Genomic DNA, 2,493 nt, shown 5'->3' on the forward strand with positions numbered 1-2,493 from the left:
TTTTAATTGATGGAAGGTGGCTGTATGCATATGCCTGAAATCAAGTATTTATTTGTTTTTGGAAAGAAAACATACTTCTTTAAACATTTGCAAACTTGAAGAACTTTGGCGTCAAATAACAAAGAACACAGTCAGACACGGCTTTGAGAGTTCATGAGAGTTTTAAATTATAGTTTACATATGGCTGTCTTGTGTTGACATCGTGGGGTATAGTTTAAGAACAAAAATACATTAAAACTAGAACACCGAGTGATCTACCTTTCCACATATAACCGTACCATAAGATGACAAAAATCTTTAAGAAAAACCAATAGGAAATGCCAACAGATGACTTAAGGTATCAAAAAGTAAAACTTTACAGCCTTAGCGCTCAACCTGGAGAGCCACCACAGGAGATGTGTTAATGATCGTCACACGGTTCTCTCCTGAGAATCTCCTCCAAAAGTTGAGGTCGTCTTCCTCGCGTCCTGTGTTTACTCCATATTTATAAGAGTAAGTGACATTCCCTGGCCCACCGGTGCACAACAACGAATCCCCACTCAGACCACAACCATCAGGAAGCTCCTTACCACAGAACGAAACATTTCCTGGATATCCAATAAACAACACACGGCCTCCTACATCGCTGACCTCAACCCATTTACCAGCCTCATCATCTAGCTTACTCACTCTACATGCGAACCGACAAAAATCTAACACACCAGTAGGAGGGAGGATTTTCTCAACTAGGAAAAGTTCATCATCATTGCCAGATGGAACCAGATACTTTACCGAGCGTAGAGGCTGCAAAGGCGTCAACGAAGTCACGTCCAGCGAATAAGGATCAATTACGAAAAGATCCCTATTGAGAATGGTTCCATAAAACTTGCCTCTAAAAGGAACTATTTCCTCGCACGAAGCATCTGAAAATTTCTTAAGCTGTATCCACCTCATTTCATCACTTCTTGACATAAACAATGATTTAGTGAAGTTGAGAAGAACAATGAACTCTCCATTGTTTAGTGGAAGAAAAGCCACACCTCTGTAGTTTGTCGTCCTCCATTCTTCAAGATCCCAACCAATCATTCTGCACTGATGACCCAGAGGGAAGATCTGGCAGTCAAGCACGTTCAACAAGGCTGGATCATTTCCTGGGATATTCACTTTCACTGAACACTGAAGGGGAGATGGAAGCTCCATAAGATGCTCTGACTCATCTCGCCTTATCCCTCCTAAGAAATACTCACAAGGTGACGTAGCAGCAGCAGGAGGAGGAGATTTGACTCTAAAGAGAAACAGAGGGATCTTCTCGAGGGTGCATGAGCCTTTGTTTTCGAGAGGGAACTGGGCAAACGTGGGGAGAGAGTAACTTGTGCGTAACAGGCAAGAAGGAAACGGAATGTTGGATCGCCACGAGGTACAAACAGAGCGAGCATGAACACCATCGAAACAGTTCTCAACGTTCTGGGATATGAAATGGAGCAGCTCCTCCGGTAGGAGAGACCAGTCTGGCATCATTGATGACATGACGATCTCTTGGAAACTAAAGAAAAAAAAAATAGAATTATCATATGACAAAACATTAACAAAGAAGAATTATCGCATAAAAGTCTATTATTTAATTTTATCAAATATACAATCTATTATTTTAACCTAATCGAATTCACTACAACATTAACACCAGACAATGAAAACAAAGTATTAAATCCAGGTTCTTTGAACAAAAAAAAAAACTAAAAGTTTAAAACTGATACGTACCGACTATAACAAGAATCGAGATCCATTAACCAACAAAAGAGTGAAAACAGAGTATAAAATCCAGTTCTTAGATCTGGTAAGAGAATCATTTCGTACCTGGATTAGAAGTTTATGATTCTAATAAAGCTAAAAAAAGATCACTTCAGTAAATAAACCAATAATCGAGAAGGAGCTATTTATGGAGTGGAGAGATAGATTCTTCTCGTGATTGGCAATTCCCATTTGCCTTCTTTTGGTTACCGTAAGTCAAAGTTCAGTAGTGTTTCCAAAAAAAGTAAGCTGATGAACTCCAACGGTGTTACCCACCATTGGAATGTTATATTATAATTTTTTTTTTTAATAGTTAAGGACTCTTATCATAATTATAGGTCCAATGGTTTATCCAATATGGAGTCTTTAAATTTTTTTTTTTTTTAATCTTAGAAATTTTAAATTTTAAAATTTGAAATTAAAAATTTTCATTTATTGAAAAACAAAATGTAAACATACAATAATTAAACATCTTCATCATTACCAAACTTGTTCCAAATATTTTGAATCAAATCATATTTCAATTGTCCATGTATGTGCGGGTCACGAACACGACTCCGTATGTCAAGCATAGTACGGAGACTTGAAGGCTTCGGAGAATATGACATATCCACCTGTGAACTTCTACTCGAGTCTCCTTCTTCAAACTCTGATGTATCATACTGAGTGTATCCATTGCGTTCATTTTCTACTATCATATTGTGCAGTATGATCCCTATTTGTCTC

At 37.8% G+C, this 2,493-nt stretch overlaps 1 protein-coding gene across 2 annotated transcripts; it reads right to left on the reverse strand.

The window, feature by feature from the left end:
* Positions 1-210: 210 nt before the first annotated feature.
* LOC106343027 (F-box/kelch-repeat protein At1g64840-like) lies at positions 211-2,029 on the reverse strand. 2 transcript variants are annotated; one of them, XM_013782130.1, is made up of 2 exons: positions 1,834-2,029; positions 211-1,522 (listed from the first exon to the last, which is right to left on the reverse strand). In XM_013782130.1, the coding sequence occupies exon 2, from the start codon at positions 1,504-1,506 to the stop codon at positions 364-366; it is 1,143 nt and encodes a 380-aa protein (XP_013637584.1). In that variant the 5' UTR covers positions 1,507-1,522; positions 1,834-2,029; the 3' UTR covers positions 211-363. The 2 variants fall into 2 exon arrangements, with proteins under 2 accessions (XP_013637584.1, XP_013637583.1); XM_013782129.1 differs by lacking the exon at positions 1,834-2,029 and adding an exon at positions 1,738-1,824.
* Positions 2,030-2,493: the final 464 nt, after the last annotated feature.

The sequence above is a fragment of the Brassica oleracea genome, chromosome C4, assembly GCF_000695525.1.
Source record: "Brassica oleracea var. oleracea cultivar TO1000 chromosome C4, BOL, whole genome shotgun sequence".
NCBI lineage: Eukaryota > Viridiplantae > Streptophyta > Magnoliopsida > Brassicales > Brassicaceae > Brassica > Brassica oleracea.

What these genes read in the sequence shown, in the direction of transcription:
- LOC106343027 (XM_013782129.1), bottom strand. Translation starts at nt 1,763, where the DNA reads ATGGATCTCGATTCTTGTTATAGTCG. An exon ending in CTCGATTCTTGTTATAGTCG is followed by an intron (nt 1,523 to 1,737) that starts GTACGTATCAGT and finishes TTTTTTCTTTAG; the next exon opens with TTTCCAAGAGATCGTCATGT.